Here is a 17,967-nt window from a genome sequence, read left to right as displayed (position 1 = left end):
ATGCAAAATAATGATTGATGGCAGGCAAATCTGTGAAAAATATATTTTTATAGAGATTTATTATTTATAAAGTTGGTGGGGTCAACAGACAGTGACGGTTCTTATGAGACTGCAGTATATGATGTTAACAGTATATGAGACTGCAGTATATATTGTTAACATTTACTGTATGCCTACAAGCAGAACAAAATTTTCTTATGTGGTAAATTGCTGTCATCACAAGTTTTTGCACAGGATGTGCAGGAACATGAGTACAAGGCATAACAGGAAAGGGGAGCTTTCAGATAATAAATTTTAAGTGTAAAAGTTTTTTTTGTTTTTTTTGTACCTCTATTGTTGTGTATGCTGACAGGGCAGAACTATTGCTGGGAAGAGGGAATGTCTCAATTATTAAGAAGTGATAGGTTTGACTTCATTTATATGTTCTGTAGTGAATCATCGTATAGTACCAACATGATTTACCCAATACCAAAACTGACAAAAAAAAAAAACGAAATCAAACTGACTAAGATCATTTTCGATAATTAAGAAGATTCCTTCTCCTTTTCCAAAAAAGCCTTGTGACATTAGTTTTTCAACAGTTCTGAAGAAAGAGACGTGACAGGATGTAATTCTGATTGGAACAATCGAACCCATTTAAAGGGGCAGCTCTGCATGAGCAAATTTGAGACAGCAGAGGCTCAGCCAAAGACAGAGAATGACACTGGAATGAACACATGAGCAGCACAGAATATATTTTGGACCAAGATGAAAACAATAACAGTAGTTATTTTGCTTGTATTAGAACTATCAAACTGCTTTGCACAGTCAGGTATGTATTGTTTTCTTTAATTAAACTGAAAAAATGAACGACAATAATAATCATACTTTTTCTTGTTGCAAATAATTCTATTTATTGTGAAAAAAGCCACTCACACTTATTTATTGTTTTCATTTATGCTAAACTGAGTGTGAATAGCTCAACACTGCATCATCTTAACCTATTTTTGTGCAGGAGGAAACTTTTTAATATATAATGTGGATTATAACAAATGCATGTCAAGCTTCCTGGAACGACTTGCCACCTGTGACCCATTCAGTAACCCACAACAGTTCCGTTGGATTTCAAAGAATCGCATTTTGAACACTGTCACAAAGAAATGCCTTGGAGTAGGAAGTAAAGCAGTGGGCAAAACATTGCAGTGGCTGAAATGTGAAGATGACAATGATTTGCAGAAGTGGCAATGCCACGGTGATAGATTGCTTCACCTAAAGAATGAGTCTCTGTACCTTGCTGTAAATGTCAACGGTGTGCCAGTGATCTCTGCAGACACTGGAATAAATAGCAAATGGACAATTCATGGAACACTGAACAGCATTTGCTCTCTGCCTTATGAAGGTATGTGCCTCTATGTGTCTCTTTTGAACATTATTGTCATAAAGTGAAAATGCTGTTTTCCTTTCTATGCAAATGTGTGCTATTCCCTCAAGGAGCAAAATACACCATGCTGTGAAATAGAACAATAATTCCCAAGTTTTTTTGTCCTTATTGGTATGTGTTCCTCCTAATATTTAGCTAGATACATTTCATTTATTCAAATCACCATTATTATCACTTCTAAAAAAATAAGAATCCTAACTGGGTGAAGACTCTAGTTGCTTCTCCCTTTAATGAGACAGTCGAGCTTATTTGTCTTTCACAATTTTTCCAACAGTTCTATGTGGTAAGTAGCCTTGTAATAAGCGGGATAATGTACCTTGTTATGCAAAAAGCATCAATTCAATTGAATTTTGCCAATCTTATTTAATCAACATATGTTATTTAATATTTAACTGAATGATTTAAATAAAGTAATATATTTCGCCACCTTGGAATTATAAGGTTCTATCTGCATTCTGACTGGTTTTGAGATATTGAGCTTTAAAGTTTTTGCATTCCATTCGACTGTGTAGAAAGAACCTTTTTATTTTCTAAATAAAAAGTTAAAAAATGTACACAACTTAAAAAACAACATCACATAATGTAAATAAGTTGTCACAGAATAAGAATATGTGAATAACTCAATTTTGACAAAAATGTCAGATAGAACCTTATAATTCCAAGGGGACGATTTGCTTAAAATGAGTTAATCATTTTTATAGTGAATTCAATGTTTGTTTGTTTTTTTCATGGTGTAAACTACTGATTAACTCTTACATTATTTTAACAGAAATATACACCATTGATGGAAATGCATTTGGGCGGCCATGTCACTTTCCTTTTCTTTATGAGAAAAAATGGTATGCAGACTGTAGCAAAGAAGATGAGCAGAATCAACGTCTATGGTGTTCCATTGAGGCTGACTACAGTGTTAATCAGCTGTGGGGCTACTGCCCAACACATGAAAGTAGGTTTATGTTTCCTAAAGTGTTACCTACGCAATAATTAATCAATTATTAAGACTACAGTTGTTACCTGTCCACCATCAAAAACTAAACTAATAATATATCTATACTAACAATAAAACATTGGCTTGCATTTATTGATGGTTAGTTATGTTATCTGCAGATGGATTTTGGTCCAAACATCCTCTGACAAATGTCTATTACCAAGTGAATGATAAGTCGGCCCTGACGTGGTACCAGGCTAGAAAGAGCTGCCAGCAGCAAGGCGCAGAGCTGCTGAGTGTCTCTGAACCTCATGAACACAGCTTTATAGCAGGTACAGTCCCATCAAAGAAATAGTCTAAATAAAACTGTTCATCATTACATGCACTAATGAAATACGAATGGATATCAGAAATATCCAAAGAACAACATGCTAAGAAAAAGTGTTCATTCTCGCTTTGTCTAGGAATAGTTCAGAAGACACACGTCTCACTATGGACAGGACTAAACAAATTAGATGTGTCCAGTGGATGGCAGTGGAGCAATGGACAACCTTTACGTTATCTGAAATGGCTCAGTGGTGAGACTCTCTTTCAATCAAAAGATTCAGTCTTGTTGAATCCCTGTAGAGCACAATACCAACAACACTAGTTTGATTTCTGAGAAATAAACAAACAGATAACAAGAAATATGTATTTTGATATAAATGCTGCATGAATTGAGAAGTTCCCAAATGCCTTGATTCATCATATAGATGTTTTTTGGCCTGTGCTGAATACAGTAGTTGAACTAAAAAAAAAAAAAAATCAGCTTTCACTAGCTAACTGAGCATATTAATGGGCTGAAATGATCATTTCTGTCTTTGTTGAAGGATTCCCAACCACACAACCAGGCTACAGTTGTGGTGTCCTACAAAACAGTATTGGTTCTGAATGGTCAAACGAACCTTGTTCGGAAAAACATGGGTACATCTGCCAAAAAGGCCATTCTGTTCCTGCTATTCCACCAGGTAGGCTTTCCAACCACTTTTTTATTCCATATAGTAAGCAGCGATTCTCAAACCGCAGTGTCAAGAATGGTGCTGTTCACGCAAAAATAAACTTATCGACCGCGTGATCTGTGAAGTGCGATTGACAAACAAATAATTTGTATGTGTCTTTCTTTTATATAATTATTTATAAAGGCCCACAAACGCAGGAGTGGCTCTCATATGCTGTGTCCCAATTCGTATAGGCTACCATCTGTCCTAAATAGTATTCGAAATTAGAGTTAGTGTGTCCCAAATCATAGTATGTTGAAATTAGTATTTCATAGATATCCAGATGGTGTATTTTGAAGACCCATGCACTTTCTAATGGCTAATATTACCCAACAACCCATTGCGCATTGCACACAGATTCAAATAGAACTACAAACACGAATAAAACTACAAACATGTCGGATGTGTGAGGCCGACAGTTAAGTAGAGAGCTTTAGATAAAAGGGTTTGAGAGATGAATAATCATTATCTAACCTGAAGAAAATATGTTATCCACATTTTATTTAATCTGAAACAGCATTGTGAACATTTAAAGATGCATCATTGTGCAAACACATGAGGAGTTCTCCGCATTAAAGACCAATGACTGGCAGTGCTGCTTCATGGATGTGGATCATTTTAACTGTGACAAGATGATTGACAGGGCAGTTTAAACAGTGACTGGGTGCACATAACTAAGCGGCAAAGCAGTCCATTAAAGTCCCAATTATAACGAAGGAGTATGTCTCAAAGCTCGCATACTATTCTGCTACACATAAGTACTGTATGTACTTTTTCTTCACAGAAAGAGTACATATTTTTAGGGCATAGTATAAGTAGATGAATTGGGATGCATCAAAAACATTTGACTGACTTATTAAACTGCATGTCATTGCATCATTAGTCTACTTTAGAACAGGCTATTTGATAAGGAAAATAAAAATGTTTTCAAATGCATTTATATCTCATACTGTATTTCACTTTAAAATGTTTTTGGCACATCATGAGATTGATTAAACCTCTCAAGATGCATGAAAAAGTTTGGGAACCTCTTCTATATCGAATAATGGAAGCAATATTAGTGTTAATAATAGGTTATCTTTGTTTTTGTTTTTTGGACAGTGGTGAACACTGGATTTTGCCAAAGCCCGTGGATTCCATATTCAGGCAATTGTTATCTGCTTCATCGCAACAAGCGAACATGGATGGAGGCGCGAGATTCATGTCTGCGGGAAGGAGGAGACCTGCTGAGTATCCTCAACACAGAAGAGCAAAGCTTTGCCATCACACAGCTTGGATACTGTAAGTTTCGATCATTGGCTTTTAACTGGAATGCATTTTTAATAGTGTTGTTGTAGAAAAGCCAGTATAAGGTTGCTAGACAATAATCTGCATCACTATTCTCAGTGAGGACAGACGAGCTGTGGACTGGTTTCAACGATCGCAAAACTCAGATGCTGTTTGAGTGGAGTGACCAGTCTAGCGTCCCGTTTGCATCATGGGAGGTGGGGGAGCCGAGTCACAATGCTGTTCATGCAGAGGACTGTGTGTTAATGAGAGGAGAGGTAAGAACTTCATATGTGAAAATTATTTGAGAAGTCATCTTAAATTCTAGTTGCATAGTTTTTTCTCATAGAATTATGTTGCTAAACTAAACATTTGCATAATGACTGTGTCTTCTTTAGGAGGGAAAGTGGGCCGATGATATTTGTGAGAACAGGTATGGATTCATCTGCAAGAAGAAGGCCAGCTCTAAAGCCTCAAATAATGACACGGTTGTCACAAGCCCAGGATGCAAAACAGTATGTATATTTGTATAATAAGAAAATTACTGTAGAATTGTCTTCTATGTTCTTGGACATCAGGTGGTGAAATTTACCTACTGACAATTGTCTTATTTTTTTGAAAAGGGTTGGACCAGGTATGGGTACTACTGCTACATGGCAGGATCTGAGACAAAGACCTTTGAAGAAGCAAAACAGATGTGTGAAAAAGATGAGTCTCAACTGGTTGATATTTCCTCCAGGTTGGATCACTTCTTCAATTACATGCTTTCTGTCCTTTCTACATCTGACACTGAATTTACAATAAATTAACTTAAACCTTTAATCAAATTCTGAAATAAAATGACTTTTTTTAATGTACTTATAATGATGTGTTGTTCTAAATAATATTTTAAAATCCATGAACAGATTTTAGTGTCAACTTCTGCCTCATAAAAGAATAAAAGTCCATATAATTCGGACAGCTATCAAGAGCAGTTAATACTTAATCTGCTCGTTTCCCCCCCCATTAGAATAGAAAATGCATTTCTGGTTAGTCTAGTGGGAGCACGACCAGAAAAGTACTTCTGGACTGGATTGTCTAATCAGAAGGATCTGCACACATTTGAATGGACCAACACCAAGCAAGTCCCATTTACTCATTTCAACGCTGGGATGCCAGGTATTATGCCAAAAAACAAAATGTCAATGAAATGATAATGTTTCTGATTTCTCATAACTACAGTATTACATTTTAGAATTACTTTTATTTGTTTTTAATTAAAAACTATATATTTTAGGAAGAAAACAAGGCTGTGTTGCCATGACGACTGGAATTATTGCTGGGCTTTGGGATGTGCTCAGCTGCTCAAATAAGGAAAAATACATCTGCAAGCAGAGAGCTGATGGACTAGTCACTACTCCAGCCCCGTCAACCCATCCTCCCCTGGGCTGTTCTGAAGACTGGATGTCAATGGCGTCTAGAGACTTTTGTGTCAAGGTAAAATGGACTTTTTAGCTATTTTCATGTTGAATTTTGGAGAAATTTGTTATTTAAACAACATCATAGACAGATTGTACAACATTTCATGACATTATTTCCTCTTTTTTTTGGCAGTTTTTTAATGTACCAACGTTTCAAATGAAGACTTGGGATGAAGCTCTTGACTTCTGCCGAGAGCTTGGTGGTGATCTTCTGAGCATCCATCATGATTCTGATATTCCTTGGAAACATGGAGGGTAATATCTATTATTCCTTTTGCAAATGGACAAACTTGTTTCAAAGTTGTTCAAATCACATTATCTATAACAGGCCCTATTAATCTGTTTTAGACATGAACATTTTCCACCATCCGACCATCAGCAGTCATAATCTGCAATTAATTATCCACAATTAAGCCACAATCCATCTCCATATACTTGCTTATACATAGAAATGCGTGTAAAGGATCTGTATATAATATAATCTTGCGTATACATATTATGCATGTATATAATCTACGCACACACACACACACACACACATATATATACAATATAGTCGTGCTCAGAATTGATGGTACCCCTGGTAAATATAATCAAAACTGGCTATAAAAAAATAATCTGCATTGTTTATCCTTTTGATTTTTCATTAAAAAAAATTGCCAAAAATTTAACCTTTCATTGAAGTAAAAGAATGAAAAGTGGGGGGGAAATCATATTATGAAATAAATGTTTTTCTCCAAAACACGTTGGCCACAATTATTGGCACCCTTTTATTAAATACTTTTTGCAAAAGTTTCTCCTATAATGCCTGATGAGTTTGGAGAACAACTGACAAGAGATCAGAGACCATTCCTCCATACAGAATCTCTCCAGATCCTGCAGATTCCCAGATCCATGTTGGTGCTTCTTCTCTTCAGTTCACTCCACTCATCAGGTCAGGGAACTGGGACGGTCATGGCAGAAGCTTCATTTTGTGCTCCGTAACACATTTTTGAGTTGATTTTGATGTTTGTTTTGGATCGTTGACCTGATGGAAGATCCAACCACGGCCCATTATAAGATTTCTAGCAGAAGGCGTCAGGTTTTGATTTTTTATCTGTTGATAAACACCCATCTAGCGTGTTTGCTGCCAAAAAGCAATTTTTTTTAGTTTCATCTGACCACAGAACCCTGTGCCGTTTGAAGTTCCAGTCATGTCTGACAACTGAATTTGCTGGAGTTTGTTTTTGGATGAGCGAGGAGAATTTTTCTTGAAACCCTCTCAAACAACATGTTGTGATGTAGGGGTTGTTTGATTTATTTATTTTTTATAGGCTTTCTGACCCCAAGACTCAACTAATCTCTGCAATTCTCCATCTGTGATCTTTGAAGAGTCTTTGGCCACTCATGCTTTCATCCTCACCGTCCATTAGGCAATACACACACATCCTCTTCCTGGCAGATTCGTAACATCTTTAGTTGTTTGGAACTTCTTAATTATTGCCCTGATGGTCAAAATGGGGATTTTCAATTCTTTAGTTATTTTCTTACAGCCACTTTCTATTTTGTGATGCTCAACAATCTTTTGATGCACATCACTATATTCTTTGGTTTTACTCATTGTGATGGATGATTAAGGGAATTTGGCCTTTGTGTTTCCTCATTTTTATGGGAATATACTACAGAGATATTTTACTCGTAAAAAAATTCTAGGGGTACCAATAATTGTGGCCAACGTGTTTTGGAGAAAAACATTTATTTCATAATGTGATTGATTTCCCCCACACTTTCAACTCTTTTACTTCAATGAAAGGTTAGATTTTTGGCAATTTTTTGAATGAAAGATCAAAAGGATAAACAATGCAGATTTATTTTTTTACAGCCAGTTTTGATCTTACCAGGGGTAACATCAATTCGGAGCATGACTGTATATATATATATATATAATATAGTATATAAACATCAAAATGTCCACGAATGTTAGATTTGGCTGGTTCTCTGCCAACTACAGCGGTGTACACCACTGATGGTTGTAAATACTGTGAATGTGCAGCAAGTCTCTTTACTGAAACAGATGAATACATAAATGTATGATCAAAAAAGTAAAGAAACTTCATGGTTTTGCTTGTAGAGGGTATCCAGCATGGATTGGTTATAGAATGTATGATCCCTCGGTGGGTTATGTTTGGAGCGATGGTTCTTCGGTGAGTTCACAAAGAATATGTTAAAAGACAATTAATAGAATTCGCATTTGGTGTCATTTTGATTTTTTTTTATCTATCTTTTAGTCATCCTATCAAAGCTGGTCCAGTGATGAACCAAACAATGTGAACAACATTGAAAATTGTGCTGAAATGACTCTTTCATTCTGGAACAATGGTGGAATGTGGAATGACGTGAACTGTTATGACAAAAAGGACTGGTTCTGTCAGATTCGAAAAGGTACAAAATACCAATCTGGCAAAAATCTAGTTCTGCCAGCACTAGATTGGAGAGAACATTTTATTTTCTATGTTTAATTGACAGCTAACTGCTAAGCCTTCTCTTTAGGAAAGACCCCAAAAGAAGTAAATATTACAAGTCCAGGTAAGTCTTCTACTTCAAGAACTCCAGACTCAAACATTATATTTTGATCACACTGATGAGGTAAATGAGTAACTTGATTTTAAAAACATTTATTTATTTGTATTTAAGTTTATAATGAAACAGAGGATGGCTGGACTGAATTCAGAAGTAACCAGTATTATTCATCTAAATACTCAGCAATGTCTGTGCACGATGCACGGACATTCTGTAAGAAATCACATGGCGAGCTTGTGGTTATCAATGATGAGGAAGAGCGGTTGTTCCTCTGGCATAAGGTATGATGGCTGAGTGACATTTTCAGGAGCATATTTGTGGTGCATATCACACAAAACTTGTATCAGTGTGTTATTTTGAGTATACTTTATGTTGCATTTAATTTACTGACTTCCTCACAACTGCTGTGTTGCAGAGTAAATGGTCGCACAGTAATTTTATCATTGGATTGGCAGTTGATCTGGATGGGTCTTACCAGTAAGTTTAAAGAATGTAAATAGCTCCTATATAAACTTACAAAAGAACAAATAAACAAAAAAATCTTTGCTCTTTAAAGGTGGATGGATGGTTCCCCTGTAGTATTTCATGCTTGGGAAGCGAATCAACCGGCCTTTAAAAACAGTGAGGAAAGATGTGTGATGATGACATCGTCTCAAGGTACATTATATATTCTGATCTATGAAGACCTTATGTATATGTGGAATGTTTTTTTGACCACTGATACATTTGGTGAAGGAAATGTTTCTTTAAATCACTGTTGATACATTTCATACAGTACATTAAATAAACCAATTAAAAAAAGCATTTTGACTGTTACAGGACTCTGGGAAACGGTCAACTGTGGTGATGAATATAATTTTTTTTGTAAGCGAAGTCAGTCTCCTCCAGTTAATGCCACGGTGGCCCCTACGCAAAAGCCCAAAGGAGGCTGTGCTCCTGAGTGGAAAAACTTCGAGGGAAAAGTAATTATAAACATATTCTAAAATGATAACAAATATTGTAATGCTATATATTAGAAGTAAATTATAACCTTCATTCTATATTTAAACATTTTACAGTGTTAATGTAGTTTTAGTCACTTCAGTCTAAACAGCTCTGCATCAGCTCAATGAAATAAATGTTTTTGTGCAAAATCATATCTCACACAGAATAAAGCCTTGCTTATGAAAAGTTACAAAAAAAAAATTGCACTGCTGTAATTTGGTTTCCAGCACAATATTTGTGAAATATCTTGATTCATATTTATGAAATAAATAATGGTCATTTATATAAAACCTTATAGTGTTATAACATGAAGGAAGACATGAAAACATGGACAGAAGCAAGAGAATACTGCCGAGAGCTTGGTGGAGATCTGTCATCTATTATGAGTAAAACACAACAAGGTAAAAGCTCTGAGAGATTTCAGCACTGCTCAAAATGATGAATGTGCAAATATCTTGTCGTATTCTGTGCATGGAAAATGTGACATTATTCTAAATGATTGTACACTAAATGTTTGCTGTTTTTTAACAGTGCACTTTGATTGACTTGATCATTATCATACTGTATATTGCATGTTTAATGTATTGCATCATATTTATCATTCTGCTGCAGCCTTTTTAACCATGATGATTAGAGATAAAACCACAGACTTCTGGATTGGATTCAGCAATTTGGCAAACGGGAGGTTCAAGTGGACAGATGGGAGTACGGTTGCATTCACAGAGTGGGCCAGAGGGGAACCTCGAAACTATAGAGTATGTGCATTTTGTCGTCATTTATGAGTGAACAGTATGAATTTAGGCAGCTTAATAAATGTAAAATTGACTATTGATTCTTTTTTTCTTTTTTAAATGCATGTATTGTTTCTCTTACAGTGGCATTCGTACTATTGGACAAAATATCACTATTCGGAGGAACGGGTACTATGATAAGCTGATTAAAACAAAATAGTATATATTTTTTTGTGATAACAAAGGCTTCAGTAGCGGTGTTTCTTTTTCAAACAGGAATGTACTGTAATGGGCATTGATTCAGGCTCTTTTGGCAAGTGGGTGGCAACTGACTGTAATTCTACTCACGGTTTTATCTGCAGTCGTGATGTTGGTGAGTTTAGCCAAACACTGCAGACTTGTAGAGAGATTGCTTGATCCTCTGCAGACTTTTACCATTCCACTTTTGTTTTCATCGTCTCTTTTTTTCACATGTTCAGATCCTGGTATTGCCCCAGTGCCAACTGAACTTCCGAAAACCTTTTTCAAGCTCGGAAATTCATCTTTCAAAGTGATTCGAGAGAACCTAACATGGAGTGAGGCAAACCATCGCTGTGAGACAGATGGGGCTCATCTTGCCAGCATTCGGGACTTGGTAACACAAGCTTACCTTGAGCTGCAGGTCTTCAGAGCCCAGCAGCCCATGTGGATTGGTCTCAACAGTGTGCAGGTACTGCACCGGAGTGAGAAAGGGAAAATCATAGAGTTACATTTTGTAGAAATATTCACCCAAATGTCAAGACACCTTCATGGGTTTTTTTATTGTGTGGTACACAAAAAAGAATGGTCAGGCTGCTCATTGCCATATAATGAAAGTAAATGATTACTGGGTCTGTAAAGCTCCAAAAAGGACAAATCTTAAAAGCAAATGCTCAAGAAAGTCATTTTTACTACAATCATTATGTGTAAAATGTGTGTGTTAATGCCATGTCTGTTTTTCTAAATTAGGCTTTATTAAATGAAAAGTGAACCGTATATCATACTCTGTATGTGTGATATGTATGACTCAAACCTACTTATTATATATTTGTATTCATTAACAGTCAAATGGATATTTTCTATGGGTGAATAACTGGCCCATGAATATGGAGAAATGGGCACCTTCTGAACCACGGCCCAACCGCCCTTGTGCATACATGGGAATAGAAGGAGAATGGAGAACAACTCTCTGCAATCAAACCTTCTACAGTGTCTGTGAGCAATCAACAGGTGAGATACAAATATTTTTCCTTTAGACGATTACATTTAGCTATTATATCAACAAATAATTGGGTGGTCAGTCTTAAAAGATTCCAGTGCTTGGAGGCAAGATTTAGAATCTAAAAATGAAAAATTTCTGTTCTCTCTATTTGCTCTAAAGCCAGGAGCAATGCACAGGCTTCAGCAATTCAAATTGAGTTGTGTTTGTGTGTATTTTTGGTATTGTTGTTGTGGGCACTTCAAAATACTGTGTGAATAATTCTGGATACCTTATTGTCCGAATTATATATATTTTTAGAATGCACATTAGCTCCGTTTCCATCAACCCCTGTACACAAAGCTTTCTGTATTTGACACCCACTTTTCACGAAGAAAATAATACAAATAGTATTTAAATGTTCTCAAACACCCATTCAGATTGTTGCATTAAATATGGTGTTTATTAAAAACTAAACTAAGTGTGTGAACTAATGAGTGAAGGATTCTGTGCCAGAATTCAGAGGCAAAAATTTGATCGCAATGGTCATTAATCGGCTTTCGCTGTACATGCCAATATAGTGGTCAAAGACTTCAGATTTTGGCCCAGGATCAGTAGAATCTTTTTGGATTCTCACAATTTTGTCATGTTCCCTTTGTTTCCATAGTTACTAATTTTTTAGTTGATTAACTCCACCTGTTCCTTGTTTTCTCTTCTGTTTACATAGCCCTCATTTTCAGTTGTTTCTTTGTCCGTTCTCAGTGTATCGTTGGTCATATTTTCCCCTGCGTTTCTCCTGTGCTCTTGCGTGTTTGTTGTTTTGATTAAATTGTGAATAAACGTGACTTCTGTGATTAGATCCTGCCTCAACTCTGCTTAGCTGCTCCCGGCTGTGACAGCACCATACATCAGTCCTCTAGGAACAATGCTCCTCCAATCATTCCACACTGAATGGATAGTGCTTCTTATAACAGCTGTACAGTAATCCATCACTTTTCCATGTGACATTCTCCCCAGACATTCCACCGACTCTTCCACCTCAGCAACCTGGGCATTGCCCAAAAGAAGATGATGACAGTCCTTTAAGGTGGATACCTTTCAAAGACAGTTGCTATACTTTTGTGACTGATTCCAAACCATGGAACAGAGCAGCTAGAATCTGTAGGACATGGGGTAAGGTTATAGATTGAATTTACAAGCTGTTTACTTAATTACATGACAGGTGCAAATAACAAAAAAGTAACAAAGCTTGTATTTCATTTTTTTTTTCTCTTCAGGAGCATCTCTTGTCAGCATTAGGGATGTAGCGGAAGAGAAGTTCATAGAGAACAACGTCGTGCTCCTTGAAAGTTACAAAGAATTTTGGATTGGACTTTTCCTCTCCCAGAAAGGTAATGTGCTTAATATACCTTCTCACATGAAGGAATCTCTTCTGTTCAGCTCCTTTCCAGTGCCCCAGAGTCTTCACACAAATAGTGAATGAACTCATGGGTCTAAAAGAGTTGGTTACAAATGAACTCACCCTGGATTATCTAACTACACAGGACACTGGTTATGGTCAGACTACAGCGTGGTAGATTACACTAACTGGGCATCTGAAAACGATTATGAAGACGACTATGAAGATTATTCTAGGACTCATGAATGCGCATTGATCTCTACCAAATCTAAAAAATGGAAAAAACGACATTGTGATTACACAGTCTTACCATTTATCTGCAAAACCCCCAAAGGTACGTATTGTAAATTTTCACAATAGCATATTTTGTAACTTTTTGTAACATGGGAGTACCGTAGTTGTCACTTAGAGAAATGTAGTACTGTATCTAAGTAAGGTATACTATACAACAAAGATAAATAATGATAAACAATGTTCTTATAGAATATAAATACAAGGGTGTGTTTTTTTTAGTTTGGTGTTTCATTTGTTACAATTTTATATTCCCAAATAACTGAATTTTTATAATTTTTGTTAGCCAAAACAATGGTTGGATATTTCTCGTTTCATAATTATATTGCCATTATACAGCAATGGTATAATTACCATTGCTGCTTTAATCTTCCTGAAAATCCATTAAATACACTATAATATATTTCAAATACAAGTATGTTGTGTAAGATGCCATTTTTCCTTTTCCTTTTCATAAAAATATTTTCTTAAATTAGTTTCAGTAAACCACATGTCCACATATTGTGACAGTTTTTGTCAGAATGACCTGCTCCAGTCACAAAAGGTCACTGTAGGCTATATATTACTCTGGAAAATAAAGGTGGAAATGTTCCATAGATTATTACATGTAGGAATGTGTACATTCAGAAGTTCACGAAGTAGAATTTTTTTTTGCCACTGGAGTAAATCGTGACAACAAGCTCTACCTATTTTATTCCTATGATTAGATATGCTTATTATGATTGTTAAGAGTAAAAGGGAAATGTAATAAAACCCCAAAATTGTATTACATTATCTATTTATCATTTTCTTTCCTGCAGTAATGAATCCAACCACTGAGGCCTCACATACAGGTAATATGATGATTTATTCATAATGCCTTTTCTTGTGCATTTTCTGTCAAGAAATATAAAAAAATCACATTTTATGTCAAGAAAAAAAAAAGAAACGCTTTCAGCAGCCTCTTTCAGATGTTTAACAGTATATGTAAAATAGTTTGATATAATCTGTATATCACGAGTTCAAACTAGATAGTTTATCTTATTATTTTTATTTCTGTTTTCACAGGTCCTGAACCTCACAAGGTCAAAATCGGTTTGGCTGTGTTCTTGAGCATTGCAGTGGTCGGCATATTGGGAGCTCTAGCGTACGTTTACTACAGAAGTTCAAAAAGACTGTCATTGCCTACATTTGAAAATCCCATGTATAGTAACACAGAGGCTGCTCATTCAGATAGTAAAGACAACAAAACATTGCTTGACCACATTGAGATCACTGAATAGACCTGTGTTTTATAATGTCCCAGTACTTGTATATATGTAAGACTGAGATACTGTACACTCAGCCGATCATTATCATAAAATAAACAATGACAGGGATCATCAGTTTTTTTTTTTTTTTTGCGATAATGGCTCTACTTTATCCTGCTTCTTACATGGCTACTCAGCAAATTAATATTGATTTGGGTAGAAAGTATTTGATGTCAGAAAAAAATGCAGCTACTGTATGTATGAATCAGTTGTCAGTTATAAAGTTTAGCAGTCATTATGCAAAAACAAATCTTGGTGCAAATGACTAATCAGAATAAAATATTTCAAAGTCAACCAACATGAAAGGAAACCGTTGATTTAATATGGCATTGCTATTGTCCTGTATAGTTTCCTATGACCCTACTTCAAGGCTTTTGTACAAGTTTGTAAAAAGTGTTTCAAGTTGAATAAGAACTGCCTCTAAATAAACTTTAATATTTACACTGTAATATATATATGTTTTTGAGCGGACCACCAGTTACACTCCAACTGTATAGTGCAAATTGGTTTAGGTATGGAAAATATTTGTCATCTTTTGGGTTGCAGTGTCAAAGAAAAACAGGATAAGATGACGCAAGTCAGCTGACTTGGCAGTATTTGGAGTATGAGGACAGTGTTGGAAAACAAATTACCTAAACTTTAAAAAAAAAATGTTCCAGAAATGTATGCCCTCTTTGAATTAAATGGCACATTATATATATATATACTGAATGTGTGCTCAAAATAGTCCTTCATAATATCCTTATTCTCTGACTAATCAAAGGTGGAAACAGGACGAGAGACACGTTTGGAGAAACAATGCACAAAACCATTAAGTGATAAATTTGACGTGTGCATTATTGGTTCAGGAGAACATTTCAATAAAGACAATATATAGTCAGTTCAACTGAATACAGCTGTACATCTATATTACAGTGCAGCAGTATCTGTACTCAGTTTTATCAATCCAATATCTACAAAGGCATTTATGAGGTATATACAAATGCATAGAAAGAATTTTCAAGCTATAGTGTTGTCACAAACTAATGCATAGAGTACTCAGGAAACATGTATAAAATGTAAATAAAAGTCATTGTTCCAGGTGCATTAAGAGTATGTACAGATCTGAGTGCTTATATATCTTTCTTATTCCATTTTTAACATAACTGGAATCAAAACTTTTACCATGCTGTTGTACAAAAGGTATTTTCTAAATCATTGTACTTATTTCGCTCAAGACATTTGATTGTGCCTTTTTACTTTATGAACATGAAAGTTACGATTAAGAAAAAAATGAAATCCATTTAATATACATACTGTATATATGTAAATAAATATTTAGAAAATCATAAATACATATAGCTGGTTGGCTAAAAAGTATCACATTTTATATATTATAAATATGGAAAAACAAACTGTTCATAAAAATCAACAGTGTTCATTTGCAATAATTTTGCATGAGCAAAGAACACACACAGTATGGCTCGAGAGTTGATTTAACATGATTATGTTATCATCAGCTAAAGGTCTTTGTATTGACAAACAACATACGATATGACGTATGAAATTTACTGAATTAAATTTTTTCATGAGAATCTGTCAAATACAGTAAAGCCAACATAAAGCCAAAATAAAATAGTTTGCAAATGGTAATTCGATCTTACTTTCAAGTTTAAGATTTTGCTCTCAGCCAGGGTACTTTTACACAACAATGATGTACTAAAAACTGAAACTTTTTTCCTTTGTGTTATTCGCGTACAGACGAAAACTTTGTCAAAACGATCCCTGTTCCCATGGATCCATGAAAACAACACACAGTCACACACAAAAATCGCTGTTTTATGCATGCAGGCCAATAGTTGGCGATGTTACTTTGTAAAGAAACACTACACGCATAGACCTTTTACTGTCTATGGCCCTGTCCCAAATGGCACACTCCGGACTTGTGGACTTCCTCAGAGTCCACACTTTGGTGACGTCATGTAGTGCAGACCTATAGGGCCCTTGGCGGGAGTCCACGAGTGCGCATTGAGAGGTATTTTTGGGACAGACTCAATCGTCACGCCGGAAATAGGAAGACGGTCCGGTTGTTGTTTAAATATTATATTTCTACATTTAAATATGACTGAGTAAAGCCCTGACATTCGGTTCTATTTATTTAATGAATCATAATGCGATCGTAGCCTATTAAGCAAGCTATTTATGTCTATATTAAATATAAATATATATTTATATTTATGTTTGAGACATCAACCACTGGTTGTTGACCATAATGTTTGTAGGTAACAACTGGTAAAATGTACACCTAGGTCATACAAACCATAATGATATTTACACTTAAATATTTTCTTCTCAGCCATGTTAACAATTGTCCGTGATTGCTCCTCCCATTGTCTGATTAGCCTTTCGCAAGGATTCCTGGGTAGTTAAAGTGCGTGAAGCCTGCATCTATGCAGGCTTCGTGGAAGACCGCTTCAAGGGTACAAAGGGGGCGCTGCTGAGCACACTTTAAAGCGGTAAAATGATGAATGGGACGGCCTACGGACTCGTAGACTCCGCGAGCACGCGCAATTTAAGTCCACGAGACCGAAAGTCCACATGAAGTGCGCCATTTGGGACAGGGCCATTCTATGCTATAGACCGAACACGCAATACACATGCGCATGACGTCACTGTTTTTACAAATTCGCGTTTTTGTAGTTTACACAGAGCAGAGACGATAACGGTATCATCTTCAAAAAACTTGCACGAAACCTGTTTTTAAAATCTTGCATTTTCAGGCCCCCAAAACGCCATTGTCATGTAAACGAATTGCCAAAACGCACAAAAAGTTTCCTGTTTTTTGTTGAAAACAGTGTTGTGTAAACAGCCCCTTAGTGTCAGCAAATGGAATCGCAAAGATAATGACTTTTCAAACAGCCCCCCATTTTGCAAAACAAACAATTGGAAGCATTGCATATTCAAGTTAAAAATGGCCCTAATAAAATATAACTAGACTATAATGTAATTGTTTTGATGTTGAAAAAAAGACCTTTCAATCACTGAGGTGAAAATTCCAACCATAAAAGGGTTCTTTAGTTTGCCTAATTTTAATGTAGGCAATAGCAGCACATACTTAGTTTTCTTACAGATTATTTGTGGGTAAATGCTAATTCTCCATTTTAAACCATTTAAAAATTATTTTCTTAATATTTTCATACCTGTCACGTAGCAGCACGTCCCTCAAAAGACCAATTTGAGACAATGAAACAGAAACTAAATGACTTATGTTATCTTTCTCAGGGGCGAAAAATTAAGATGATAAGAGATGACCAGTTTGCGTTTCACAAAATTGTTTGAAAAAAATGGTGTATCTGACTGACCGTTAACAACAGGGGAAATAACAAGCAAGGATGTAACCACATACTT

General features: G+C 35.7%; 1 protein-coding gene across 1 annotated transcript; it reads left to right on the top strand.

The window, feature by feature from the left end:
* The first annotated feature begins 463 nt into the window (after nucleotides 1–463).
* On the top strand, nucleotides 464–15,029 carry mrc1b (mannose receptor, C type 1b). The gene is made up of 31 exons (XM_079612001.1): nucleotides 464–811; nucleotides 995–1,378; nucleotides 2,190–2,366; nucleotides 2,528–2,680; nucleotides 2,813–2,926; nucleotides 3,218–3,355; nucleotides 4,487–4,666; nucleotides 4,772–4,929; nucleotides 5,050–5,166; nucleotides 5,275–5,390; nucleotides 5,661–5,809; nucleotides 5,928–6,127; nucleotides 6,245–6,366; nucleotides 8,222–8,294; nucleotides 8,379–8,532; nucleotides 8,641–8,676; nucleotides 8,785–8,951; nucleotides 9,086–9,147; nucleotides 9,227–9,327; nucleotides 9,490–9,632; nucleotides 9,953–10,055; nucleotides 10,267–10,409; nucleotides 10,530–10,574; nucleotides 10,662–10,758; nucleotides 10,865–11,094; nucleotides 11,468–11,633; nucleotides 12,619–12,774; nucleotides 12,879–12,992; nucleotides 13,146–13,334; nucleotides 14,092–14,124; nucleotides 14,339–15,029. Exons 1-31 carry the CDS (start codon nucleotides 748–750, stop codon nucleotides 14,551–14,553), a joined length of 4,299 nt encoding a protein of 1,432 aa, XP_079468127.1. The 5' UTR covers nucleotides 464–747; the 3' UTR covers nucleotides 14,554–15,029.
* The last annotated feature ends 2,938 nt before the right edge of the window (nucleotides 15,030–17,967 follow it).

This window comes from Phoxinus phoxinus (genome assembly GCF_949152265.1).
Source record: "Phoxinus phoxinus genome assembly, chromosome: 5".
NCBI classification, from domain to species: domain Eukaryota; kingdom Metazoa; phylum Chordata; class Actinopteri; order Cypriniformes; family Leuciscidae; genus Phoxinus; species Phoxinus phoxinus.
The sequence above is the reverse complement of the archived record's forward strand: the minus strand, read 5'-3'. Positions and strand labels throughout refer to the sequence as shown.